Here is a 26,819-nt window from a genome sequence, read left to right on the forward strand (position 1 = left end):
AAAATGGCTGCCCCGAGGCAGCCCGCTCCGCGCCGAGGCTGAGCGCGGGGGGCGACGAGGCGGCGGGGACCCCCCTCCTGCGGCCCGAACCGGGCAGCCGGGACGCACAGGTACCTCGGGGCGGGACGGGACGGGACGGGACGGGACGCGACGCGGCGGGGAGGGACGGACGAGCGGGGAAGGGGCCCCGGCCCAGCTACCTGCAACTCGGCCCGCTCCACCTCCCAGTGGGCCCGCTCCATCTCGAACCGGGCCCACTCGTGCTGGATGTAGTGCAGGATCCCCGGGATGGTGTACTGCTGCGGCCGCGGCGGCTCGGCCGCCCCCGCGGGGCCCGCTCCCTCGGACGCCGGGACGCCGCCCGCAGGGACGCTCCCCGTCCCCCCGGGCCCCTGCTGCTGCTGCTGCTGCTGCTGCTGCTGCCGAGAAACCGCCGCCATCCCGGCCCCGCCGCCGAGCTCGTCCATTGTGTGCGGGGCGAGGGCGTCGGGGGAGGCGTTGCCGGCCGGCCGGGCCGCGGCTCAGAGCAAGGAGCCGCCGGCCGGCGCCATTAGGGCCCCTCCTCAGGCCGCCCCTGTCGCTCGCTCATTCGGGCTGAGGGGGGCGGGGGAGGGGGAGCCGGCCGCAGGGCCGCCGCCGCCGCCGCCAGGCATCCTGGGTAGGCGGCGGCCCCACCGCCATCGCCGCACGCCTCAGAGCCGGGGGCCGGCCTCGGCCTGCGCAGGCGCGGGGGTGGGGGGGGGGGGGAGGCAGAGAGAGACCAGACCACGTTCTGCGCAGGCGCGCGGAGGGGCGACGGACGGACACGGCCTCGTCCTGCGCAGGCGCGCGGAGGGGGACGACACGGCCTCGCCTGGCGCAGGCGCGGGGGAAGGGGGAACAGCCTCGTCCTGCGGGATGGGAACACGGCCTCGTCCCGCGCATGCGCGCGGGGGGGGGGAAGCGACACGGCCTCGTGCTGCGCAGGCGCGTTGGACGGGGGGGAAAACACGGCCTCGTTTTTGCGCAGGCGCGGTGGGGACAAGGTCGCCCGAGGGGGCGGGGTCTGGAGAGGAGGAGGAGGAGTTCGGGGCCTGAGGGGAGGGCCCGCCATCGGGGCCTTCCCCCTCTGCTCCCTGTCATCGTCCTCGTCGCTAACTTTCAGTCCGATTTATTGAGCGCTTACTATGTGCGGAGCACTGGGTTAAGCGCTTGGAAGGGACAATTGGGCCACAGATCGAAACAATCCCTACCCAACAACGGGCTCACTGTTTAAGAGGGGGAGACAGCAAAACAAAACAAGGAGTCAGGCGTCGATACCATCAAAATAAATCAATAGAATCACAGATTGACTCATTCAGTCGTATTTATTGAGTGCTTACTATGTGCAGAGCACTGGACGAAGCGCTTGGAAGGGACAATTGGGCCACAGATCGAAACAATTCCTACCCAACAACGGGCTCACTGTTTAAGAGGGGAAAACTGCAAAACAAAACAAGGAGTCAGGCGTCGATACCATCAAAATAAATCAATAGAGTCACAGATTTACTCATTCAGTCGCATTTATTGAGTGCTTACTATGTGCAGAGCACTGGACGAAGCGCTTGGAAGGGATAAAGACAAGACGAGAAGCAGCATGGCTCAGTGGAAAGAGTACGGGCTTTGGAGTCAGGGCTCATGAGTTCAAATCCCAGCTCTGCCACTTGTCGGCTGTGTGACTGGGCAAGTCACTTAACTTCTCTGTGCCTCAGTTCCCTCATCTGTAAAATGGGGATTAAGACTGTGAGCCCCACGTGGGACAACCTGATTCCCCTGTGTCTACCCCAGCGCTTAGAACAGTGCTCGGCACATAGTAAGCGCTTAACAAATACCAACATTATTATTATTATAAATGGGCCACAGATAGAGACAATCCCTGACCAACAACGGCCTCACTGTTTAAAAGGGGGAGACAGCAAAACAAGGAGTCAGGCGTCAGTACCATCAAAATACATCAATAGAATCACAAATTCACTCATTCAGTTGTATTTATTGAGTGCATGTGATGTATCTATATCTGTTATTCTGTTGATGTATTTTGATGGTCTCGATGCCTGACTCCTTATTTTGTTTTGCCGTCTGCTCCCCCTTTTAGATTGTGAGCCCATTGTTGGCCAGGGATTGTCTCTATCTGTGACCAAATTGTACATTCCAAGCGCGTAGTACAGTTCTCTGCACACAGTAAGTGCTCAATAAATACAATTGAATGAATGAATGAAAGTACAATTTGGTAACAGATAGAGACAATCCCTACCCAATAACAGGCTAAGCACTTACTATGTGCCAAGCACTGTTCCAAGCACTGGGGGTAGAGACAAGGTAATCAGGTTGTCCCCCGTGGGGCTCACGGTATTCATCCCCATTTTACAGATGAGGTAACTGAGGCCCAGAGAATAATATAATAATGGTATTTTGTTCAGCGCTTACTATGTGCTGAGTACTGTTCCAAGCACTGGGGTAGAGACAAGGTAATCAGGTTGTCCCACATGGGGCTCACCCTCTTCATCCCCATTTTTACAGATGAGGGAACTGAAGCCCAGAGAGGTGAAGTGGGCTGCCCAAGGTCACCCAGCACACAGGTGGCAGAGGTGGGATTAGAATTCACATCCTCTGGCTACCAAACCCGTGCTCTCCCCACTAAGCCATATTGCTTCAAAGGAGGCCCCCGCGGGATTCCCCTTCCCGCCGCCCTGTCTGTCCCCAGCCCCCACCATTCCCAGCCCCAGATTCCTGACGTGTCTGAGGCATTCCTCATGTGTCTGAGGAGGCCGGGCCTCCCTCTGCGGGGGCACTCTCCATTGTCTCCCCTTTGGTCCGCACCGTTTCCCACAGGGTGTTGGGAGATTCCTCCCTGGCCAAGGCCCAAGTCCCTCCCTCAGTTTCCCCCCCGTCCATCAGCCGTGGGAAGGAGGCCGCAGAGCCCGCCTTCGTGGCTCTGTGACCCGGTCGGGCCGGTGGCCGCACCCCCCCGAACTGCCGCCACTCTGGGTGGACCATACACGCAGCTTTCCCAGAAGCCTTTGGGAAGCACCCAGGAGCCACCAAATGTAATGATAATTATGGTATTAATAATAATTATATTCTTTGTTAAGCGCTTACTCTGTCCCAAGCACTGTTCCAAGTGCCGGGGTGGATACAGGGTACTCAGGTTGTCCCACGTGGGGCTCACACTTTTAATCCCCATCTTACAGATAAGGTAACTGAGGCACAGAGAATAATAATAATGTTGGTATTTGTTATGCGCTTACTATGTGCAGAGCACTGTTCTAAGCGCTGGGGTAGATACAGGGTAATCAGGTTGTCCCACGGGAGGCTCACAGTTAATCCCCATTTTACAGATGAGGTAACTGAGACACAGAGAAGTTAAGTGACTTGCCCAAGGTCACAAAGCTGACAAGTGGCACAGTTGGGATTCGAACCCATGACCTCTGTCTGCCAAGCTCTTTCCACTGAGCCACACTGCTTCCCCAAGTGAAGTGACTTGCCCAGGGTCACACAACCAACAAGTGACAGAGCTGGATTAGAACCTAGGAACTTCTGACGCCCAGGCCCGTGCTTTGTCCACTAGGCCACGCTTAGGTTGGTATTTGCCAAGCGCTTACTATGTGCCCGTCACTGGACTAAGTGCTGGGGTAGTTACAAGCATATCGAGTTGGACACAGTCCCTGGCCCACGTAGGGCTCACAGTCTCAAATCCCCGTTTTACAGACACGGTAACTGAGGCACAGAGAAGTAGAGTGACTCGTTCAAGGTCACACAGCAGACAAGTGGCGGTGCCAGGAATAATAATAATAATTATGATGATGGTATTTGTTAAGTACTTACTATGTGCCAAGCACTGTTCTAAACGCTGGGTAGATACAAGGTAACCAGGTTGTCCCATGTGGGGCTCACAGTCTTAATCCCCATTTTACAGATGAGGTAACTGAGGCACAGAGAGGTGAAGTGGCTTACCCAAAGTCACACAGCTGACAAGTGGCAGAGCTGAGATTAGAACCCACAACCTTCGACTCCCAAGACCGTGCTCTTTCCACTAAGCCACACTGCTTATTAGAACCTAGGACCTTCTGACTCCCAGACCAACGCTCTGTGGGACGCTGCTGTGCCACTACGCCACTATGCCACGCTGCTCGGAAAGGCTTTTTTGCCATATACCTGCCTATCCCCAAAGAGCAGGTTCCCTTAAAAAGCCAGCATTTTTAGAGATGTTTACCCCCAAAAGGCTTCCATTATGCCACCCAAATTAGTAATAATCGTGGTATTTGCAAAGAGCTTCGTATGTGCCAGGCATCGTATTAAGCGCTGAGGTAGGCACAAGATAATTGTGTTGGACACGGTCCCTGTCACACATGGGTCTCGCAGTCTTAATCCCTATTTTACAGATGAGGAAACAGGTACAGAGAAGTTAAGTGTCTTGTCCGAGGTCACACAGCAGACTGGTGCTTAACAGAGGTTCCCTCTTCAGTGGTTTGCAGGGATTACAGAGAGTTTACGGACAAGAGAGTCAGAAGCTTTTCAAAGAGTCTAAAATAGTTTAAACATTTAGTAATGTTTATTATTTGTGGATTTTTAAAACGAAAGCCGTTCAGTCCGCGTCGCTGTACTCCTCAAAACCTCCAGGGATTGCCCATCCACCCTCGCGTCAAACAGAAACTCTTTAACGTTGGCTTTAACACTCGTACAGCTCACCCCCTCTTTCCTTACCTCTGATTTCCTTACCTCTGCTTCACCGAGAAGCAGCATGGCCTAGTCGATAGGTCACAGGCCAGGGAGTCAGAAAGTCATGGGTTCTAATCCCGGCTCTGCCACTTGTCTGCTTTGTGACCTTGGCAAGTCACTTCACTTCTCTGTGACCCAATTTCCTCATCTGTAAAATGGGGATTGAGATTGTGAGCCCACGTAGGACAGGAACTGAGTCCAACCTGATGATCTTTTTGTGCTTCGTACAGTGCCTGGCACATAGCGCTTGACAAATACCATAATTATTATTTTATTAAAAACCAATTTGCTTACTGTACCTCCATCTCATCCATCTGGCCTAGGACCCCATGCCCGTGTCTTGCCTCTGGCCTGGAACACCCTCCTTCATATCTGACAGACCGCCACTCTCCCCACCTTCATTGCCTTATTAAAATCACAACTTCTCCAAGAAACTTCCTCTAAATCCTCATTTCCCCTACTCCCTCTCCCTTCTGCATTCACTTGGAGCTATCCCCCTTAAGCACTTGATATTCACCCCCCACCCTCAGCTCCCCAGCACTTAAGTAATTGTAATTTAATATCCGTCACCCTCGCTACACTCTAAGCCCCTTGTGGGCAGGGAATGTTTCTACCAGCTCTGTTCTACTCTCCCAAGTGCTCAGTAAATACCATTGAATGGTTGTAGAGCACTGACCTAATTCCTTGGGAGAGTAAAATGGAGTTAGTAGACCCAATCCCTTCCCTGAAGGATCTTACAATACACTTTCATCCTTCCGCTTTTTCCTCTGAGTGGAAATGTTACCTTTTTCATATTACGGTACCTATTAGGGTGCTTGTTAAGCGCTTATTATGTGCCAAGCACTGTTCTAAGCACTGGGATAGGTACAGGTTAATCAGTTGGACACAGTCCCTGTTTTACGTGGGGCTCACAGTCTAAAAACCAGAGGTGAAGTTAAGGTGACTGGTTTGTAAACTATAGGACTGGAAGCTCCCAGAGGCTTCCCTACATAGGAAATCCTAGGAGTGGCAGTTAGTCCAATAAAGTTAAGTCCAGCCATTTCAGCTCTTACATTGTCTGAAAATTGAGTTTTCAAACATTTTTCAAACCCCTTTCCTCCCTAAACTCACCCCTGCTGAAAGAATGATTTTATTCCAGAGTTGTTTTTTTTCCATGCTTTAATGTTTTGATCCATCAGTTAACCACAGCATCATCCTCTGTCTCTCAAGCCCATAATTTAGACAATAACCTTGACTCAATCAATCGTATTTAGTGAGCACTTTCTGTGTGCAGAGCACCGTACTCGCTTGGGAGAGTACAGTACAACAGAGTTTGTAGACCCATTCCCTGCTCACTGTGAGACTGCAGTCTAGAGGATTCCGTCCTCTCTTTCAAACCAAAGATGTCAATTCCGGTAGGTTCTTCCTCCACAGTAGTTCCACACTGGTCTAGGCGCATTTTCATATCCTGGCTTGACTACTGCGTCAGCTTCTTCACTGGTCTCCCTGGCTCCAGTTTCTTCCATTACTCTATGTTGCTGCCTGTATCATTTTTCAAAAACATCACTGCCCACATCTTCCCACTCCTCAGAAACCTCCAATGGTTGCCCATTCTTCTCCACATCAAGCCAAAACACCTGACATCTGTTTTAACCACTGTGCCAAGCTCCTGCATTGACCTCTTGCTCACACCCTCCCTCCTACCTGGAACTTTCTCCCCTTTACAGCACATTGACCACAACTCTCCTTATCTTATAGAGATTATAATTAATTTTGAGGACATATTGAGCTCTCCCAAATGCTTAGTATAGTCTTCTGTGCAGAGTGAGCACTCGATGAATACTACTGGGGGTAACTGTGGACTGGACTAATTTTACCTTGGACCACAGCAATTTCTCTGAATGTGTCTAAGTAGTATTAGGCGTACAAGGGTGTAGTGAAGTTTATGTTATTCTCCTCCTTATATTAATCACCAAATATTTCATCTTGCTCTCTCTTCTCTCTCCCTTTATTACATTCCTAATGCTCCTTTCCGACCGGAATTGTCTCACTAGATTTAATTCACCTAACTGGAACACCAACCTTCCAACTTGCTGATGAGTCACTTCCCCTTTTAGATAATAATAATAATAAAGTTGGCATTTGTTAAGCGCTTACTATGTGCCGAGCACTGTTCTAAGCGCTGGGGTAGATACAGGGTAATCAGATTGTCCCACGAGAGGCTCACAGTCTTAATCCCCCTTTTACAGATGAGGTAACTGAGGCACCGAGAAGTTAAGTGACTTGCCCACAGTCACTAGATCTCGCCTTTAAAACCCTCTCTTTTGCTTTAGCCTCTGATCTGTGGTAAACCCCATTCACCATTCCTTTTTTACTTCTGTTCTCTACTGAATATGAGCGTTTGTTTAACTTTTCATTAATTTAAAATGCCGACGTTTTCCCCTTCCCTTACCTGATTGCATCTTTTGACCTCTTATCAGTGAAGCATCATATTTCATGAGTTGGCATATAATTGAAAGGTGTGTCAAAGGTGTGGCAACAGAGGCATGCTAAGGAATTCCAGGAGCTTTTCAATTGAGGCCAAATTAGGGTAGCCAAGCTCAAATATTTTGTCACCAGTTATTCTCTAACCAAATGTGAAAAAGATTATGATACTGGCCTATGGGAATCCTGTGGCTTCTCTGAAATTACTCATAAGCATTTGCACACTCAATTACATAATTGTATATTTATATGGCGTCTTTCTACCAAGAAACCCAAAGTACTTTAAAAACATCTCACACTCTGCATCATCTGGGCGAGGTTGGTAGCAGTTATCTCCTTTTTAAAACAAAGAGATGAGGGCATACAGAGAGGAAGTTGAATGGAAGTTGATTTTTACTATGTCAGAAAAGACAGATCTTACCAGGCAAATAAGGTGCTCCTTCAGATGAATCAGGTCCTTTTTCAGGTCATTAGTGTCCTAATTAGGGCAGAGGAGAAGTAATTCACTAAACAACATTTTCGCAAGTTGAAAGAGTTAATGTTTCATGCCATGCTGGTTAGATTCACCCAGCCCATCCAGCCTGCAAAAAGGACAGATTTTTAAGGGAATATGACATTTAGAACTGCTTGGTGAAGGATGAAATGTACCCAGTGTTCAGCATTCACAGTTATTTTGCAGATGAATACGTTGTCTCTGAAAATACAAATTTTCGCAGAACAATTTTGAGCAGACAAATATATATACCGTTGTTAGCAAAAGTTATAATCCTGGCTCTGCATTTACTTGCCATACGACCTTGGGGCCACTTCTCTGCCTCAGTTTCCTCATTCACAAAATGGGAATTAAAACCTGTTCTCCCTCCCCCTGAGCTTGCAGGCCCCATGTGGAACAGCCACTGTGTTGGACCTGATTGTCTTGTATCTACCCCAGTTCTTAGTACAGTGCTTGGCACATAGTAAGTGCTTAACAAATACCATAATTGTTATTTAAATTCTGGGATATTTCAAGGAGCAGAAATGTCATCAAATGTAATTCCTCAAAAACCCTGGGCCTGTTTGATTCATTGCTCATTGTTTCATTAGTACAAAGCCTCTTCTGCCTCCCACCCAGGGTTCGCAGAAAGGGGTTGAAGAAACAGCGTCAGTCAATGGGCCTTCAGGACAAGCGAGGAAAAATACATCATGGGCTCGACCTGGCTTGGGGAAGTCACTTTCTGTCATTTCTTGTGAAAATTAGTTTACTATAGTGTTTATTATGTGGCAAATACTGTGCCATGCTCTGGTTGATAGATACAAGAAATGCAGATCAAACACACAGGGTCATCACCTTAAGGGTAGGAAGAGCAAGGAGGTAGCTTATACTCATTCCACAGATGAAGAAACTGAGACTCAGAGAGGTTAAGTGACTTGCCCAAGATCACACAGCAGGCCAATGGTAGGGCTGGGAATGGAACTAAGATCTCCCAGCTTCCAGGTCCACGTTCTTTGCACATGACTATGCTGCCTAGGAAAAAGGTGAAAAACCCTTATTAGAAACAGGTACAGTGACAGGAAATTGTGAAGAAACTACATATCGGCCTGTACTCAAGTCTGTATTAGCGGTAACTACTTGAAAATCTAATGGGTGAGCTGGATTGAGGGATAACGCAGGACAGGGGTTGAGCTGAGGAGGTTGTCTGGATAGGGGCAAAAGGAAGAAAGCGTAAGAGTAGTGGTTTATCACTGATGTGAGATCCTGGGAAAGCTCATGAAGAACAACAGGACTCTGCCCTTAAAAATAATAATAATGATAATAATGATGGTATTTGTTAAGCGCTTACTATGTGCCAGGCGCTGTTCTAAGCGCCGAGGTAGATACAGGTTAATCAAGTTGGATGCAGTCTCTGTCCCACACAGAGCTTTCAGTCTTAATCCCCATTTTACAGATGAGATAACTGAGGCACAGAGAAGTTAAGTGAGTTGCCCAAGGTCACACAGCAGACAAGGGTCAAAGCTGGGATTATAACCCTGGTCCTCTGACTCCTATGCTCACACTCTATCCACTAGGCCACCATGCTTCTCACACACTGTTGTGTCCCGGAGCCAGTCGGGGTAAAGCCTGGCCTGCCACTGACCAGTGGGGTTAGGGAACTTGAGGGAGGAAAGGGGAACTGCAGCACTGTGTCTCTTTCTAAATTTAAAGTTTATTTCAGGGATTTTTCCCCATAAGACCACTGCCCTATGGAGAAAATCTCCAAAAAGAAGAACTAAATTCAAGGGGAAAAAAAACCCTACAGAACATAAGGTTATATTTAGAACCCCCCCAAAAAAATCCAGAAACCCCCAGTCGGCTGCTGCCCAGAGATGGTGGAGAGCAGGTGCCTGGCAGGCGGCAGTCAGGAATCCTCCCCGGCCCTTTAAGGGAAAATGTTGCCGGCCACACAGAAGCCAAGAGAGCCCATCTGGGGCTGAGTGTGTAGGCCCCGAGCCAGAAGACAAGCAGGAAGAGGAAACCGTGCTAGCTGCATGGAGGAAAGTTGCTAAGGCTTGGAGGAAAGGAGAAGTTGGCAGGTGGTGGTTAGTACAGCCCCTGTTTGCAGGGAGCCAGAGAAACTATCCCATGGGGAAGTGGCAGGCAATTCTCGGTTGTAGAGACAGGGCTATAGTAGATGGGGATTTGGAAAGAATTAGTCTCGAGGTTGTGTGAACCTTGGGACAGTACACTGGACATTCACAAAACCAAAAATAAAAACTCTGAGTTCCCCCTTATTATTTATGTAGCCCTTTGTCATGCACAAATGTGCAGTGTAGTAAAGTCCTTTTGAAGCTGGGACTCTGTTTTGGTCCACTCTGTCCAAGACACATTCCCTGTCTTAAAAGCGCCTCAATTCTAATGGGGAAGACAAGATCAACATAACATAAGATGTACAAAACAGAAGTAACAGAAACATAAAACCAAATTGGCAGAAAATCCTTGGGTCTTCACCTGTGAGCGCTTAACAGTTTCATTCTTTAACACTTTGTTTTCCCTTCCCCCTTCCATTTTTACCTAGCATTCTCTCTCTCTCTTGCTGTTTTCCACTGGCCTAGACTTTTGTGTCTGCTTCCGACTGTCTCTTGTCCTGGTGTGTGTATGTGTTTTATTGGTGTGTGTCCCAGTTTGAGCTCCCTGTGTCCATGTGTAAACATAATTCTGGGTGTTTCCTGTGGGGGTGGGAAGGGAGGGAGGGCGTGTGGGAGGGAGATAGGCATATATGGGTGTGAGCTGAGTATGTCAGGGTTTGTGTATTTATGTGTGGTGTTTGTATATATTTGTAGGGAGGGGGTAGGTATGAATAGCTAGCTGTGGGATGTGTGTGTGTCCTGAGTTCGGTTTTACATAATCTGAGAGAGTGGGAGAAAGATGGGGAGAGGGAGAGAGAAGAGACACAGATGAACAAACCCCACAAACATTCAGCTGGCCACCCCCTTCATGGGTGTCTCTGACTAATAGTAGTGAAGGAGCAGCTGCAGAAGAGAAATTTCAGCCAGGGGTAGGGCTGACATCTGCTTGGACTTCTGGCCACAGCTGCCCATGGGGGATTCCATGTAATCTGAAGAAAGCAGTAACTCTGAAATGCCAGTGAGGGTGTCTGCTCTAACTTCCCTGACTTACTCCTACTGTAGCTGCTCTACTCCACACTGTATTCCTTACCACCGACGTAACTGCCTACCTCAACTTCCCACCTCTGCCTGCTTCCCGCTGTGGGGCCGGGGAGGGAAAGCTGGTCCCCAGTTCTCCTCTGAGGAATCTAGCTCCATCTCCTGATCCTGTGCAGAGGAGTTAGCCCGGGGGCTAGGCCTCACTGCATCTGCAGCAGAAGATGGTGGGTCTTGTCTTGCCTTATGCAAGTACTCAGTTAATACCATTGATTGATAAAGTGATTGATCACCTGCAACCACCTGGCATATATTTTGTCCCTGGGGGCTCTCTGGGTTGGTTAGATTTTTTTTAGAATAAAGTTCCCAGCATCCATTTTGTTACCAGAGCAGAGTGATCACAGGTGGGTAGTCGGTAATGGGATCATTTAAAGAACACACTTTTCAGCTCACTCTACTCTTTTCTATCCTGGCCTCCCAGAGAGCTGGCTAGCGAGCCTTGGTTCAGAGCACTTGTTCTTGGAGGCCACAGGAAACTCTACACCGCTGCTGAGGGCAGAGAATAGCTAAGAGGGCTTGCCCTCAACGAGCAACTGTTTCCTTGGCCTGGTGGCTCACAGTGTTCCTCAGTGCCACCAAGAGCTTTAAAGTCAGAACTCTGACAGGCAGTTCTGAGAGGAAGAGAAACCCACTCCATGTCATACATGAGAGCCATTATTCTGGGCCACATATTCCTCCCTGGTACAAAAAAACCCTCCTTAAAAATAGCCTCGCTGCAGAGCAGATGCTAATTTTCACTTGAAAGAACCTGGGGGATCTTAAGTGAGTAAATCAACCCTTTTATTTTTAGGGTTCTAGAGAAACCTTCGAGGAACTCCATCTTTCACCGCCTAGTCACCTGCCATCATTTCCCAGCCCTGACATGCAAAGAAATGGCCCCATGTAAAGCCAAACCATTCTGCATAATGAATACATTCCAACTCCATCTAAGGCAGTGAGCTTATCTTCCTGGAAAGGGTTGTAGGTGACCTCACACTCTCCTTCTGGCAGAGCTGTAGAGCACAAGCAGGGACTTTTCTAGATAACCCGGCCCATCTACCGCATGGTGAATACATCAGGGTGAAAGGGGCCCCAGACCTGTCAGCAGTCTACACTTGGGGCCTGGGGTGACCATCCGGGAAAAAGATCCAGCGAGAGGAAAGCTAGCCCCAATCTTGACTACCCAAAGCAAGGCTCAAATGCTTGGCATGTAGTAAGCACTTAATAAAGATCATCAGCAATGCCCTAGTCTCCCAGGAAGAGTTGTCCTTTCAAGCAACCACAGTCTGGGATAGAAGGAGGCAGAAGGTGGGTGAGTCTCAGGCCCCTATCTCCAGAAATATGTGCCTTTCTCATAGACAAGTTATGATTCACAATCATAACACCTAAGTCATTCACACCCACTCTCTGATTCCCACAGTGCTCATACCCAGCTGGAGGGATAGCACTGTGGTGGCTCAGCCTAGAAACCTGCATTCATTCTCCGGAAGCCAGTCCAGTGACAGCAGCATTAACACAGCCTCTTTGGAGTTGGTTAGATAGGTGGAGTTCCTCAAAGGTTTCTCCAGGGTTGTTCTGAGGTGACTCTGAAAACAAAAGGTCCTATTTGCTCTCCCGAGATCCTCAGGCGCGGCGACAGTGAGGGGCTTGTGTCGGTATGTTTGGCTAAATTCCTAGAATACAGGCAAAAGCCTTCAACAGGGGTGAGTCCAGTCGATCCCGATTCCCTGTCCCTCCGTGTAAAGCCAAGTGCAGGCCCATCTACCCCTGTCTGATGGCCACCCCTTTCTCCTGGACATTTGGCATCAGTTTCCCCACATTCAAGCACTTTAAGGTAGCTGAGCTCATTGTCTACGAATGTTTACCCATGGAAGCTTTAGAAATGATCTTCCTGCAAAAAGGCCACCAAACCATTGCAAATTCCTTCTTCCCCCGCCCCATGTAGCACTTATGGACAGATCTTTATACTCAGTCATCACCCCCTACCTGCCTTTTATTTTAGTGTCTGTCTCCCTGCTAGATTATAAGAACCTTGAGGGTGGGGATCATGTCTCCTACTTCTATACTCTCCCAGAGTAAGCCCTCAATAAATATTCTTGATTGATCGATTAATGTATTGTGGCTTAGTGAAGAGATCACGTTACTAGAAGTCAGGGGACTTGGGTTCTAATCCCGGCTCTACCATTGGACTGCTGAGCAAGTCACTTAACCTTTCTGGGCCTCAGTTTCCTCACTTGAAAGTGGGGATAAAGGACTGTGTCTGACCTGATGACCTTGTATTTGCCCCAGTGCTTGTCATTTAGTAAAGACTTAAGAAATATCGTAATTATTCGGATGGAGGCAGGGAATATTTTACATAGATGAGACTAATAGATATAGTGCCACTGTCCACCCTTCAGTCCCTCCCAGGTCACCCTAACTGCAGCCTGGCCACCTGATGGACAGACTGCTTTTCAGCCTAACTCTAACTCTTAATTCCATCCCCTTTACTTCTGACTTCTCCTAATTATATATGGCCATCGGGCCAACAGGGTAAAATTACCAAAAATCTGACTAGATCTGCCCCATACAGATATGATTATGATGTATTTATCCCTTCCTCGGTAACAGGGGGTCTGATACTGTGTTCCTCCTTGAGTCCCTTGGAAAATAGGCCCTGGGGATTCAGTGTTCTCAGCCAGGCTCGGGGAGTTGGGAGGAAAGGGTGCACAACTTCTGTCATAGGGGAGCAGCAGGAACGTTGGTGGAGATCTGCACACGGTTTAGCTGAAAAAGAAAAGGAACATCTCCAAACCTGCTTTGTTCAGGGTTTCGAACTTAGATGTTAATGATTCCCAGCTAAAACTTGCCTCATCTGGACTTGGAACATCATCAGATTTTTGAAACATATTTTGGTCAAGGGTGCTAGCTAGAGGAAAACAGAAAGAATTGTGTTAGCATCAGCAAGTATGTACGGTACTGGTTAAATATTTCCTGAGGACCCCTGCTGGGCCATGCCCAGAATGGAACTTGGAAAATTACTGTATTTACTCACCTCATTGCCCTACTTTTCTGTCTCTTTTTGTTGCATTAAAGCACAGATGGGGCATTTATGTGGGTTATATAAAAAGTAAGGAGGAGGATAAAAAATGGAGGAGGAAAGGAGGGGAGAAGAAAGAGAAGGATGAGAGCATTTGAGACTGCTGTAGCACAATCGTACTCTCCCAAGTGCTGCATGCACTAGGCGCTCGATGAATTCAGTTCCCCTGCCTCTTCTTCTTCTCCTCCTCAGAGCACCCATCTCTCAGTGAAGAAATGTGCCTTCCCTAGTGCCAGCAGATCTCTAGTGCCAGCAGATCTCTGTGGCACTATGTCATTGTTACCCTCCTCCTCCTCCTCCTCCTCCTCACCTATCACTGCTTACAACTATGTGGTACAAAAAAATTCTCCTTGATTTACTCCTTAAAATTGGGGAAGGGCAGTTATGGAAGCAAATATGATATTTTTTATGTACTATTGCTTGGCAGTTGAGGAGTTCTGGTTTGAAACAGCTAGGGAAGTACAGAGTTATTCACCCAGTTTTTATAGGCAGGAGCAAGCATCATCAAAAGGATTGCAGTCCCGCTATGTGCAGAGTGCTGTGTTTAGGAGCTTAAGGGACAGACCAAAGTACCTTTGGATTTGAAATTGAGCCATGTTCAAAGAACAGAAATATTCTCCAGACCAGAGGAGTGTTCCAGAGAGTTAACTGTGTTGGCCTCCGCCTCAAGTCACTTTCATCATTAATTCAGAAGGCTGTTGTCTAAATTACTATAGTTACCAGCAGCTCTTCAGATAAAGACATAAGGAAACCAGATCTGTAGAAAGGGCAGACTTTGTTCTCCTACAGTCTAAAAATGGGTGGCGGGGAGCAATGTGCTGAAAGTTTTAGAGCTAAGCCCAGCTCCAGTTTGTGCCCAGGAACTGACTTAGCATAGATATTAATCTTCATAGTATCTTTGAGTCGTTATGTGCAAAGTTATCTCACCCCTGTTCTACAGTTGGAGAGAAACCAAGTCACAGGCTCTGAGTGGTATCCCCTTTGGGAGTGACAGATCCCAGTAAGGGAGAGAACTTGTTTCCTGGGCCAGTCAGTCAATCATATTTTATTGAGCGCCTTCTGTGTGCAGAGCACAATACTAAGCGCTTGAGAGAGTACAAATAACAATAGACACATTCCCTGTCGACAACAGCTTACAGTCTAGGCCTCTGAGTCCATTCCGTTATAAAAGCCTCACAACCTTCCTATCTTGAAAGCCTTCTTGAGATCACCTCCCCTCTGAGAAGCCTTCCACAAATAATCCCTAGTTTCCCACTTTATATCCCTTAAAGATTCCTTCAATCCTTCCACACCACCTAATTTACCACACCTCCATAACACTTCCATAGCACATAGCGTAGTGTCCTTAGCACTTCATAGATATATCTTTATACTCTATTCCTCCCTATATTTGTAAAAATTTTTTTAGTATCTGCCTCCCCCTTAGGACTGTAGATTCTAAAGAAGAGATTGTGTCTTCTAACTCTTTTGAACTCTCCCAAGTGCTGGGTAAATACTCTCCATTCATTGATTGAAAATCAATGCCCAATTGGACAAGAAGTACTAATACCAATTTCTCCTACCGTTATTTGACATAAGGACATTGGGTCATGTGCCTCACCATCACTGGTTCAGACCCATAGGCTATCCAGCCTACTGTTTTGCTTCCAATACAGACCCCAGGAGCCCGGAGAGACTGGATGAGACATGTTTAGGGCTGTAAAGAAGGAAGCGGATTCTGTGTGCTATTTTTGCAGTCCACCTCTAGGTGCACCTGTGCGGACAAGATCGATCAATCAATCAATGGTATTGTTTACTGTGTGCAGAGCACTGTGATAAGCGCTTGGGAGAGTACAGTACAACCGAGTTAGCAGAAATGTTCCCTGCCCTCAGCAAGTTTACAGTCTGGAGAGCAGAGGTTCTGTGAAGTGAGTCAGGTCTGGGATAAAGTGAACAAACCTCACAGACGGGAACTTTTTCTGCCCCCAAGAGAAATTTTGGTTCATTGTAGGCTTGGCTATTAAACTGCTTGATGTGTCTCTGTAGGAATCAATCAATCGATGGTATGACTTCACTCCCTATTGGTTCCTTAGGTGTGAGCACAGTTCCGGCTACCCAGCTTCCAGTACCACCGCCACCATCTCCACCACGCAGAATTGGGAAAAAAGGATAAAAATGATCAAGTTTTTCCTTATGGTGAACAAACAAGGGCAGACCAGGCTCTCGAGGTATTATGAACACATTGAGATGAATAAGCGAATCCTCCTGGAGGCTGAAGTAATCAAAAACTGCCTTTCTCGATCCAAAGAGCAGGTACGTCCCTGATTATTTCTCTTTGAACCTCACCAATAACTTGGAGAGCCGGCCAGCACTCCCGAATGCCTTAGTTTCCTTTGGAAAAAAACCTTCCCCCCCAACAGCCGTGTGCTTTTCATTAAATAGTCAGGTGCTGGAGAAGAGCTGCTTCTCTTTCGTTGGACAGCTAGAGAGGTAAGGAGATCGTTAACTGGTCTTTCGTGCCCATCCGGGGCTGTGCTCTCTCCCGCCTTTTAGAAACTGCTGCTCAGATGCCCTGCTTCTAAGGGCTAACAGAGCTAACAGACACACTGCCCGTTTAGTTTGTATGAATTAGGTCTTTGTGGACCTTGCCAATATCCAACTCAGTTTTACCCCTTGGACCGCCCCAGCTATCTCCCCTCTGGTTTGGGATGCAGAGGTCAGTCCGATGACTGAAATGGAGGCCAGACCGGGATGGCTATATGACATTGCCAGGAGGAAGATGGGATAATTCTGTCTCGGTTTGTTTCCTGGTTCTTAGCATTTACTATGCAAATGGCTCCCCCCAGGTTCAACAAATACTTTTGATCATTTGAAGTCTCATTATGTTGCATTACTGGGGGTGGGGGGAGAGGATCTGTTTGAGGAAGTTCTCAGAGGGCCTGAGCATCTTCCCTGGCTGACCCAGTGAGAAAAGAGCAGAAGAAAATCAAAGCCAAAGCACTCGACTCTTTTGAACCCTTTTAAAACCTCATAGGCTAATGTGGGTGTTCACTTCTTCACTCTGAAACTCGAGAAATTAAACAACTAGAGTAATCAAAAGTCACATCAGTGGAAGCTTCCTCTCCCTCTAAATTTATTTTCTGGCCTTGATAGATCATTGTGCATTCTGGAAATATTCTGGTCACTCCCTTCCACGTAGTCCACAAAAGTGCCCAGCAAAGAAAATCAGGCTCCTTAAGGGTTCCGTGTTTCATATCTCAGAGATCCTGTGAGGTAGGGAGAGGCAAGTATTTAAACAGCAAGACGTAGTGGAAAGAGCCTGGGGCTGGGAGTCAGAGGACCTGGGTTCTAATTCCAGTTCCGCCACTTACCTATGTTCTGTTAGTTCTGTTTTATAGTATTTGTTAAACGCTTACTATGTGCCATGCACTGAAGTAAGCGTTGAGGTAGACATGAGTTAATCAGGTTCGACACAATCCCTGCCCCCCAAAGGGCTCACAGTCTCAATCCCCATTTTACAGATGAGGTCACTGAGGCACAGAGAAGTGAAGTGACTTGCCCCAGGTCACACAGCAGATAAGTGGCAGAGCCAGGATTAGAACCCAGGTCCTTCTGACTCCCAGGTCTATGCTCTACGTACTAGGCCATGCTGCTTCTCTGATCTCGAACAAGTCACATAACTTCACTGTGCCTCAGTTTCCTCATATGGAAAATGGAGATTCAATTCCTGTTCTCTCTCCTACTTAGACTGTGAGCCCCATGTGGGGTCTGATTATCTTGTATCTACCCCAGTGCCTAGTAGAGTGCTCAGAACACAGTAAGTGCTTAACAAATATCATCATTATTATAATCACTATTATCGTCATCATTAACATTTCCATCCGTCGATAACACCACCAGCTTCCCCATCCCAGAAGCCCACAGCCTTGGTGTCATCCTCAACCGCCTCTTAGCTCTCAATTTAAACAACTACTACATCCTGCGGGTTCTTGCCACACATTTCTCAGATCCACCCGTTCCTCTCCACCCAGAGGTACCACCTTGTTGGGGTTTTTTTTCAGTATTTGTTAAATGCCAACTATGTGCTTGCACTGTACGAGGCTCTAGGCTAGATACGATAATCAGGTTGGACACAATCCCTGTCCTCCATAGGACTCACAGTCTCAATCCCCATTTTACAGATGAGGTCAACTGAGGCACAGAGAAGTGAAGTGACTTGTCCAAGGTCACACAGCAGACAAGTGGAAGTGCCAGGATTAAAACCCAGGTCCTTCCGACTTCCAGTCCCATGCACTAGGCCATGCTGCTTCTCCGAGCTCTCATCCTATCAAACGCTCATCCTGTCACAGTTGGACCCATTGGGGTTAACCCATTTTAGGGAACTCATGCAGTCCTCCGAGGTAAAAACACCTCCTTCCTGATGGGCTGGATCATCCTTTGATATTTTAGCTTAGATGCTGCTGCAGATCGTTTCTGAAGCAAAAAAGGACCTGTCCAAGTCCCCTTAGGTTTTAGAAACTTGCTGATACCTGCTGATTTGGGAGGCATTAACTAGCACCCTGTCCCCTCAATGCCTGCCCGTCGCTTCCGGAACTTCAATTTCATTTTCTCAGCTAATGGTGACAGTGCTCAAAGATGGTTTATGCTGGTGAAGCGCATGGGGTTGTCTTGCTTCCGAAGGACCCATCCCGGAGGCCGTCATATCCCCTGAGGGAAGCCTGTTGTCTCTGGCTGCTGTTTGGCTCAAAGAACATCACCTTTGCCCTGGTTTTAAAGGACGTCAAGTGTTTCCACTAGCTAATCAGTCCATCTCTAGGGCCAGCATTTCCGAAGTCCAGACTTGCAGCTTTTGTCCACAGGTGCATCCTGCGAGTAACACAGTGTCCCAGGACAGAGACTCCTCTCTCCTCTTGGGCTAGATTTGATCAAAGCCATGGAAATTCACAGCACTTACGTACATATCTGTAATTTTATTTATCTGTCTGTATTCATGTCCGTCTCCCCCACTCTAGATTGTAAGTTCGTTTTGAGAAGGGAATGTGCCTGTTTATTGTTGTACTCTCCCAAGTGCTTAGTAAAGTGCTCTGCACACAGTAAGCACTCAGTAAATGCAATTGAATGAATGAGTGAAATGAATGAACTCCAGGGTTGGGCCTTGAAATTCCTAGAGGTGTCTCTTCCTCAATATCTAGAGTCCCCAAGCCTCTCCTGCCCATCTCTGTATGTGGCACATAATATTGATCTGGAAGCTGGCGAGGGAAGGTGAGTGAATGAGGGGAGCCGTAATGTTCATACTCAGTGGCGGTGGGTTGGCATCTGAGGCCGATGATGGAATCTCCCATCCGGAACGACAGATGAGCCTCAGTCCTGCCTCCCAGAGGGGGATTTTGAAACATTCAAAGCAGGAAACACATGTCCCTCTCCTTTCTGCTTGTTCAGAAAGCATGGCGAGAATCCTACTTTGTGCCCAAGCCTGTTAGTTCGGGTTTTCAGTTGTTTCTCAAAGTGCCAAACTGTTCCTGTGGGCAGTCGTTTTCACACTGGACCTAACCCAGCCGGAGCTGCTCCTCTCTGTGCCCTGTTTATTCTGCCAAGCATCGCCCCCATGGGCAGCTCATCTTGAAGGTCGGGAGGGAGCTAGGGAGGATGCCTGTGAAAACAAACATGCCTGCTTTGCCTTCTTAGGTCTCTTCTCCCTCCGGAGAGCCTCAAGGCTCTTCAGAATCCAAAGGGGGAGACTGAAGAAGAGGCTGTGAGCCCTGAGGTGGTTGGAAAAAAGAAAATGCTGTTTCCTTTTCCTTAGGGAAGCAGCGTGACCTAGTAGATAAAAGCCTGGGAACCAGAGGACTTAGGTTCTAATCTTGGTTCTGCCACTTACCTGCTGTGTGACCTTGGGCAAGTCATTTAACTTCTCTGAGCTTCAGTTTCCTCAAGTATAAAATGAGGATTTGATACCTGTTCTCCCTCAGTGAGTCCCATGTGGGTCAGGGACTGTTGTCCCCCTCGATGAACTTGTTTCAACCCTAGGGCTTTGAACAGTGCTTGACATATGAGCACTTAACAAATGCCATTAAAAAAATCCCATTGATGATTGATTGATTGATTGAAATAGAAAATATCCCCTGCTGCTCAGGAAAGCTCTTTCACTCTGCAGTCACAGTGCTATTGTGTTTTTCCTCAGTGCTCGTTCATTGAGTATAAGGATTTCAAACTGATATACCGGCAGTACGCAGCTCTCTTCATAGTGGTAGGAGTCAACGAAGCCGAGGTAAGGCAATAGGCTTGTCTAGGGAAATTGGGGGTGGGAACTTTCTTTTATAAATTGATCTTTCTTTGAAGCAACAGAGAGAGAGAGAGAGAATGAAAAGGAACATGAACTGGGGAGGTGGGTACCCGAAATGATATGAGGATCTATAGCACAGATTTGGTTGGATGGGAGGGCACAGGGGAGATAAGATGGGGTGGCAGGCAGGCGGTCTGAGGGATCCTATTCTTCCCTTTCAGAATGAGATGGCTGTATACGAGCTCATCCATAACTTTGTGGAGGTTCTGGACAAGTACTTCAGCAGAGTGGTGAGTCCAGCTTCAGAACTTGTTTCCTCCCGTTTTACTGTCTAGAAAGGTGTCCTGGGAGGGCAGCGGTGAGTTCCCAGGAAACAAACTGGGGTCTTCCCGCTGCCCGTGGCAAGGCCCAACTCAGAGTTCCTCCCTCGGGGGTTTAAGCCCTTCACTGATGGCTGAAGAGCATTAGGATCAAAGAGGGTTTTTTGGGTTACGTTTTTTTTTTTAACTTTCTTAGATATTTAATAATCTCCGTGAGAATCACAATGGACACTGAATTCCCTGCAGCCACCTTTTTAACTTGTATTTGCCAAGTGCTTTTATTTATCATCCCCATTTTTCAGGTGAGGAAACTGAGTCCCAGAAGGTGGTGTCTTGCCTGAGGTCACATTGCGGGACATAGGACTAGAACCCAGGTTCCTTGCCACCAAGTACCATTGATTGATAGCATCTATTGATCATCCACTTGGTGCGGTGCACTCTACTAGGCACTTGGGAAGCAGAGGGTAAAGGGGCAGGTTCCCTGCCCACAAGAAACTTAGCCCTGTAACAAGGGAGGCAAACCAGAAGTGTTTATAACTGGAGTGGTCAAAATAAATGAGTTCAAAGATATACACAGTTGCTAAGGCAGTAAATTCATAAGGGCTTGAGTTGGCTGAAGGGAGACTGTGGCTTTGGATGCTGGGAAATGAAGAGAAAACAACAGTGGCAATGGAAACCATATCTTTCCTTCCCCGGCAGGATGTCTTGCCATCTAAGAGTTATTTTAGGGTTGTGAGTTTTAATGTTTGGGTTGGGCTATTTTTAATCTGATTGAGTTTCCAAAGCTTCAATCTGAAGAGCAACCCCAGGCTGTCTGGGCTGAGGGAGTCCGGGAGCAACGAACAGAGAGATTTCCAGAATGATAGGCCCCTACGGATGCCTTTTGGGAAATTCCCCATCCCCTTGCAGCCTGCAGGGTGGGCGCAGAGCTTTTTGAACCATTTTTGCTTTTACATTTTAAGGCACATTGAATTTTCTCCCTTCCCGAGAGGGATCTCCTGACTGAAAACATTCACTGAAATCATAGTTTGGCTTTTCCGCAGCCTTAGAGCCAATCAGTCCCCTGCCTGTAACGTGAGAATAGTAAGACCTGCTTGGCTGGCTTCTAAAGCCACATTTGTGAACCTACTTATGTCTCCGTCTCTGTCTCTTCCAGAGTGAATTAGATGTATCCTTTTCAGTGCAGGGAGCCTCTCTTCCCTGTGTTTTGGAAGTTTCTCATTGCTGTGATCAAGTAAGTATGACTTAGCAACCAACGTGAACCCCAGAGTGGTACAGAAAAGACATTGGCACGAGTCGGTGACCTCTACCCCAGCAGTGAGACAAAACCATCCCACTGGTGAGGAGGAACAGAGTTGGCCTGAGCTGTTTTCCAAGTAAGGTGGTCCTGATTCTTGGGGTAAGCACTCTTCCTTATTTCACATTTATTTCGAATGGACCAGGGCCTGCAAAGGGGAAGTAAGAAAGGCAGCCTTGAAGGAGTTTGCTCCAGGACCCAACAGGGCAGGCATCAGCAAGAACAGAAGACTTTGGGCAAAGGCGATACTGGGCCATTCAGTCCAGGTATTTGTGGTGTTTGTTAAGCATTTAGTCAGTTCCAAGTATTGTGCTAAGTACTGGGGTAGTTATCACACAATCATCTGAGATCCAGTCCCACATGGGGCTCAGAGTCTGTCTCCGACAGAGGCAGCGGGTCACGTGGAGGGCCGTGGGTCGGTTGTCTCCTGCACTGATAGATGGCTTGAGACCTAGAATGCCCTTCATCCATCTCCGATTGCGAGAAGGATGTTTGCTTTGGTTCGAACCTGCTCCCCTCGGGCTCCAGCGGTTGTCTCCTTGCCCTAGTACTGGGGGATTTGAGGAATATCATCCATCAACTGAGCGACTGTTCAATTGGAACAGCACGGTGGGCTCTTGGCACCCATGGTGATTTACTCCGGGCCAGATGAAGCTGGGGCTCGCTCACCCAACACGCAGGTGACAGAGTGGCAGGCTCAGAAATCTCCATCTACTTATGGGCTCAGGTCCAGCTTCAGACAGTAACCCACTTTGAGTCGGGAAAAAATTGTTCCTCTCTGTCACCGTTTCATATGATGTCATCACATTATGCTGCATAAGCATGTAATTATGTCATACGCAACATGCTGCAGAAGAGAATTTTTCTGGCACCGCCCCCGTGCCACTCCCTCAAAGAAGGACCCGAGGGAACTCGGATCACTCTTCGTGAAGGGCACAGGCACGGCCATCTTCTGTCTTTGGAAAACGAGAGCGAGCTGAAGTCTCCTACGAAAGAAGAGTCAACTTTGGGCCCTTTTGCCTTACCACAGTCTCTTGCATCTGGTTCTCTGCTGTGCTTGCCAAGCTTGGGACTCACAGGTGTTCGGAAGACCAACCCTGGGTGTGCTCTGTAAGTAGAACACCAGCCACCTCACCTGGAGGGTGCGGGCTGCCAAGCTGTTGGGAAACACAGGCGCCGCCCGAGGAGTGAGTCTTCTTGGGTTGGACCGGTGGCAGCGTCCAGGGCCTCAGCCCACGTGAGCTTCAAAGCCAGTGGCCGGGGCACAGATCCGAACCACAGATCACACACCCACACAGAAAGGAGGGTGACCCATTCCGGGGGCGTCCTGCCTCATCGTCCCCTCAGAGATGGTGAGAGAATCTTGGTCTCGCCGGAAACCCTTCCGGATGAGTCGAGACTTGCAGTGGGGCGGCCGGAGCCAGCCTACTGTGGTCTGCTTATCAGATGAAATGGGAACAACTCTGCCACTCCCCTTTCGGCCCCTGCCCTGCCCCGTGCGACTGCTGTGATCGTGGTGGAGTTCCCTAGCCGGCGCAGTCCTGCAGAGGGGCCCCAGGTTTGGGCCGGGAGGGTGGGCTAGTACCCGACACGATGGGTCACTCACTAACGAGTGAGGCAGACGCACCCTGCCCACTGGCCCTGGAAAGCAGTAGCGTGGGTGATAAAGTCACTTCCCCGGGGTTATGAATCCTCAGAGGCAGATGGTCCAAAGTGCCGGCTTCTGTAATCTGTCATCTCTTAAGTGATTTTTCTGGGTCCCTTCAGGACAGCACTCCTGGGTCACTTCAGGATAGGCTCCCTGGCTGTTGGACTCTTTTTTGTCTTCTTATTAATAAGTTAATGATGAGTCATTTGTGTCTGAGTTATTAACGCCATTCCTCCTGATCTAAGGGGCCCGTATCGTTGCAGGTCACGCCTTGCCCCGCCTCCCCTGGAAAGCACTAGTCCATGGTCTCCTGTGGCACATGTTCTCAGAACAAAGGCTCAGGCCCATTAAGGGGAGGGGAGAGAGGATGAGAGCCACCGTGCCCACCTGAGGCTTTGCAAACTCCTCTCCCGCCAGAGTGATGATAATTCCTGTTGCAGTATTTGTTACACACTTACTTTATACCAGGCATTGTGGTAGGTAAAAGATAATCAGCGAGGGCGCAGGCCCTGTCCCACATAGGGCTCACAGTCTGAGGAGAAAAGAAAACACGTCTTTTAGCTCCGTTTTACAGATGATGAAACTGAGGCACCAAGAAGTCAAGTGACTCCCCTCAAGTCGCACAGGCAGGGGGGTCCAGCCAGGATTCAAACTTAGGTTCTCCTGCCGCCCAGCCACCTTGCTTTCCATAGGAAGCACCGAGCACCTCCTGCTGACCACAGCACTGTCTGCAGAACCTCCGAGAGTCCACACCAATGGTTTCATTCCACATTTCCTGGCCCAGAGAAGAGCAGTTGCGCCTCTCAATGGGAAGATTTGCCTCTCCTCCAACCCCACCCCAACCTCCTTCCCAGCTACTACTTCACTTTGGAGTGGCCCTGCTTGTTGGAGGGGCTCAGGTGACCGGTGGGAGGCCGGTTCACTAAGCCCATCTCTAGACGCCCCCGTGACCCACAGCCCCTTGCTCCCAGTTGGGGAGGCAGTGGAAAACCAGGCCAGGACACATGGACAAAAGCAACCGCAGACTTCTGACTAGGAGGGTTCTGGGGAGTGTCTGAGATCATACAACACGGCCTCCAAATATCTCTGGAATTGGCAGGATCAATAAAAGAACAAGAAAAGGTAAAGTTGCAAATTTACCTTTCCACTAGGTTGTCAATCCCTCGCTTCCCAAAATCCCAAGGATAAGTGTCACTGCTGTGGAAGGGGGAGACAGACCAGAATTGGGCTGGGCTCCATAGGACAGGAGCAGGGGTCACAGCACTCCTCTGGCCGATGGGCCAGGTTGGGGGGCTGCTCCTGAAGAGGCCAAGGGCTTGCATGGCTCTCGGGAATCAGGAGAGATCCACGGAACTAGACCTCACATGAGTCTTCTTGGGAATTGGACTAGCCCCACTGGCAGACCCACAGCAATTGACATTCACTTAGGGACCACATGACGTGTCTTTTTACTGTGCTGATTCCCCCCAACCAGTAATTTATTTTAGTGCCTGTCTGCCTTGCTGGGCTGTAAGCTCAAGGAGCTTAAGGGCAAAGAGGTGTGTCATTGGCGCATTCTACCCACCGCTCAGTACAGTGCTCCATACACAGTGCTCAAATACGACTGATTGATCATTCTCCAGTCTTAGTAACTCCCTCAGGTGTTTCCCCACTTCTGCCAGGTAAAAAAGCTCAGGTGCTCAGAATAAGAAATGTAATAACTGTGGTGTTTGTTAAGCGCTTACTATGGGCCAGGCACTGAACTAAGCGCTGGGGTGTGTACAAGCAAATAGCGTTGGACACAGTCCCTGCCCCAGAGGGGGCTCACAGTCTCAAACTCCAGTTTACAGATGAGGTAACTGAGGCACAGAGAAGTAAAGCCACTTGCCCAAGGTCACAGCAGACAAGTAGCGGAGACAGGATTAGAAATCATGACCACCTGCCTCCCAGGCCCGTGCTCTATCCACCACGCCTTGCTGCTTCCCCAGCTGGGAGCAGACCCCCTTTGGTGTGATCTCACCTTGGATAGGGCTGAGCCCCGGGAAACAGTCCCCACGTACAACTTCACTTGCTCCCATTTCCAAATGATTAATTCTGGACCTTGCAGGGAAAGAGGGAAATTTCAACAGCGAACAGAAAGTTCAGGGCGAAGGGTCATGAATTCCGGGAGTCGTGTTTGCAAAAGACACCTAGGACCAAACTTTACAACAGGTTAGATGTATAAAGTTCAAGGGAAAAGGCACGAAAAGTTTTCCGGTATTTCCTAAAGCAAGAGGAATTCCCTTAACTTGCTTTTTCTGTAGATAATGTTTAACTTGGATAAAGTACACATCATTCTGGACGAGATGCTGCTGAATGGTTACATCGTCGAGACCAACAAGACCCGGATCCTCGCCCCGCTCCTGATCCTTGACAAAGTGACCGAAAGCTGAAGGTCGCCGCGAGCCGCAGGGCACAACTCTCCCTGCACCTGTATTCGGACAACCTGGCGGGCTACACTTTGCAGGGAGCGGGCTGGAGTCCCGGTCCGGAGGCAAGCTGAGGAGCAAATCCGGGAGCCATCCCACCCCTCCTAGCTGGAATGCAGACATGGTATTTTCAAAACCGATGGGCCTCGGGAATGAGAATTACAAAGTGGAGACTTTGCTTTCTTTTAGATCAGCTTTTTTCTCCCCTCGATTAGGCAAAAAATATTTGAGAATTAAATCTAGAAGGGGAGGAAGGGAAACCTAAGAGGGAAAAAGCAGGCAAGTGGTACTTTGCAAACCTGAGACAGGATTCAAGATTGCATTGTTTTCCTATTCTGAGACCTTTCAAGCTATGAATGTGTTGTAATACTTTTTCCCTAGGTTTTAAATAAATCTTCTATGCAATCTTGGCTTCATTTGATGTTTGGTAAAAGCATCAGAAAAGCTGATTGATGTGGCCATTACAATAAAATGTCATCATATAATTAAATCAGGACAAACATTAGTCTTAGCTAATTATTAGAAATGAAAGCATCCCGGTCTTCTCTGCCCCCACCCCCCACCCCCAAACACACACACACACACTTTATGCCAATTGGAAAGGATCCCTGCAGTCTTACTGGGAGACTTATTTGCACTGTTACTGGCACCTGATTGGAACAAGCTAAAATGCTCTATTTCTGGGAAGAGGAGACAACAGGCAGCAAAGATGTAGAGAGTTAATTTTTGGGTCATTCCAGAAGAGTAACAGGGCTGAGGGAGTCGAGACTGGGAAATGCCCAAGAAGGCCAGTCTGGGAACAGGTGTCCTTAGGAGCAGACAGAAGCCCTGGATATGATTACTGCAGCTGCTTCCCTCATCCCCCCAAGGGGAAGCTGTAAGTGGGGTCTGAACCCCTGTAGCGGCGGC

At 48.5% G+C, this 26,819-nt stretch overlaps 2 protein-coding genes across 7 annotated transcripts in view; one reads left to right on the plus strand and one right to left on the minus strand.

Annotated features, from left to right (window-relative positions):
• STRN3 (striatin 3) overlaps nucleotides 1-596 on the minus strand; it is a 64,546-nt gene extending 63,950 nt beyond the window's left edge. For 2 of the 5 annotated variants that reach the window (XM_029079401.2, XM_029079402.2), the window contains exon 1: nucleotides 201-594. In XM_029079401.2, the coding sequence (XP_028935234.1) occupies nucleotides 201-467 (267 nt within the window). In that variant the 5' untranslated portion in view covers nucleotides 468-594. Of the gene's footprint in view, nucleotides 1-200 lie in introns of all 5 variants that reach the window. The other 3 variants (XM_029079400.2, XM_029079399.2, XM_029079403.2) reach the window with 3 other exon arrangements.
• Nucleotides 1-26,315, plus strand: AP4S1 (adaptor related protein complex 4 subunit sigma 1). Of its 2 annotated transcripts, none has more exons than XM_029079404.2 (6): nucleotides 1-110; nucleotides 16,009-16,228; nucleotides 20,097-20,183; nucleotides 20,420-20,488; nucleotides 21,675-21,686; nucleotides 25,746-26,315. In XM_029079404.2, the coding sequence occupies exons 2-6, from the start codon at nucleotides 16,091-16,093 to the stop codon at nucleotides 25,872-25,874; spliced, it is 435 nt and encodes a 144-aa protein (XP_028935237.1). In that variant the 5' UTR covers nucleotides 1-110; nucleotides 16,009-16,090; the 3' UTR covers nucleotides 25,875-26,315. The 2 variants fall into 2 exon arrangements, with proteins under 2 accessions (XP_028935237.1, XP_028935238.1); XM_029079405.2 differs by lacking the exon at nucleotides 25,746-26,315 and adding an exon at nucleotides 21,834-23,967 and having other exon boundaries at nucleotides 21,675-21,752.
• Nucleotides 26,316-26,819: the final 504 nt, after the last annotated feature.

Source organism: Ornithorhynchus anatinus, chromosome 14 (assembly GCF_004115215.2).
Source record: "Ornithorhynchus anatinus isolate Pmale09 chromosome 14, mOrnAna1.pri.v4, whole genome shotgun sequence".
In the NCBI taxonomy this organism is placed as follows: domain Eukaryota; kingdom Metazoa; phylum Chordata; class Mammalia; order Monotremata; family Ornithorhynchidae; genus Ornithorhynchus; species Ornithorhynchus anatinus.